This window comes from Austrofundulus limnaeus, unplaced genomic scaffold (genome assembly GCF_001266775.1).
Source record: "Austrofundulus limnaeus strain Quisiro unplaced genomic scaffold, Austrofundulus_limnaeus-1.0 Scaffold4, whole genome shotgun sequence".
Lineage (NCBI taxonomy): Eukaryota > Metazoa > Chordata > Actinopteri > Cyprinodontiformes > Rivulidae > Austrofundulus > Austrofundulus limnaeus.
In genome coordinates, this window is record NW_013952406.1 from 1,929,243 (window position 1) to 1,930,698 (window position 1,456).

The 1,456-nt window shown below is 51.9% G+C and overlaps 1 protein-coding gene across 1 annotated transcript in view; it reads left to right on the forward strand.

Annotated features, from left to right (window-relative positions):
- fkbp10a (FKBP prolyl isomerase 10a) overlaps positions 1–1,456 on the forward strand; it is a gene marked incomplete in the record, with an annotated part of 10,498 nt that overhangs the window by 4,466 nt on the left and 4,576 nt on the right. Inside the window, 4 exon segments of the mRNA XM_014022913.1 lie at positions 79–268; positions 349–494; positions 582–771; positions 983–1,125. Coding sequence (XP_013878367.1) covers positions 79–268; positions 349–494; positions 582–771; positions 983–1,125 — 669 coding nt within the window.

The following is a 1,456-nucleotide window of genomic DNA, read 5'->3' on the forward strand; positions in this document are numbered from 1 at the left end:
GCTAGCGCAAAACAAGCTAAACTGAGGTCCTCCATCCATATTTTAATAAAATTTTAATGAGTTTCTTTCCTCCAACAGGAACCACGGTGCCCCCTCAGGCCACGCTGGTRTTCGAGGTGCACATGGTGGACCTGTTCAATCCCAACGACAACGTGACGTCAGAGCTGAAGGARGCCCCTGAAAGCTGCCCCCGAAGGACCGTGGCCGGAGACTACATCCGCTACCACTACAACGGCACCTTCCACGAYGGCACGCCCTTCGACTCCAGGTAAAAGACGAGCTTCGCAGGAAGCAAACGGTGTTTTTTTTTTTTTTTTTTAAGATTTGTGTTGGCGCTTTCTTCCGCAGCTACCAGCGGAACAGCACCTACAACACCTACATCGGGATGGGCTACGTGATCCGGGGGATGGACAAAGCCCTGCAGGGCCTCTGCATGGGGGAGAAGAGGAGGATCGTGATCCCTCCTCACATGGCGTACGGCGAGGAGGGAGCCGGTGAGTTTGACGCCGGCGTTTGGGAGCTTTCGACCTCGAAAGTAAAACKTTCCWTTGACAGTTTTGTTCTTCCTCCTCCGGCTGCAGGAAAGTTGATCCCCGGCTCCGCTGTGCTGGTTTTTGACGTCCACGTCATCGAYTTCCACAACCCGGCAGATCCCGTCCACATCAGAATCACCCACAAGCCTCAGGACTGCGGCGCCGCCAGCGAAGCCGAGGATCTGATCCATTACCGTTACAACTGCTCCCTGATGGACGGCACGCTCCTGTACTCCTCGTGAGCGCCCCCTGCTGTTCACTCTGCACCCTCCTGCCTGCCTGCATGTAATCATCTGTGCGTGGCTGTCTGACGGGGGCTTGGAGCTAAACTCAACCTTTTCTGTGTCCATGAGAACAGCACGTACGGCTGCACGGCTTCTGGCTTTTCTGGTTAAGAGTCTTTTTTTTTTTAAATGTCCTGTATTAAAAAGTCATTTGTTGCGCTGCAGGGACCAGTTCGGCTCGCCCTCGGTCACAACTCTGGGAGCCGGTAAGGTGATTCTGGGTCTGGAGGAAGGTCTGAAGGGCATGTGTGTGGGCGAGAGGAGAGAGGTGGTGATTCCTCCACACTGGGCTCACRGCGAAAACGGAGGTGAGTTTCAGGAACTAGTGGACGGATTTTAATGAATGTTTTCAGAAATTAATCACTGTAGATTAACATTTAGTCTGACTAATTCAAGATGGCCGCCACAGCTAACTGACATTAGCAAACTMAAAAATGAAAACTGAATCTTACCAAAGGACTAAGTAACCTTTCAAAGCTCCGTTTATTTAAAGCAGGGTTGGGCAATCCTGGTCCTGGAGGGCCGCAGCCCTACAGGCTTTACTTTTTCCTCTGCTCCAACACACCTGATTCACTCACTGAATTACCTCCTCCAAGTTCGGCAGTATGGAGGACCGAAACTGACCAACAAATACAGTAG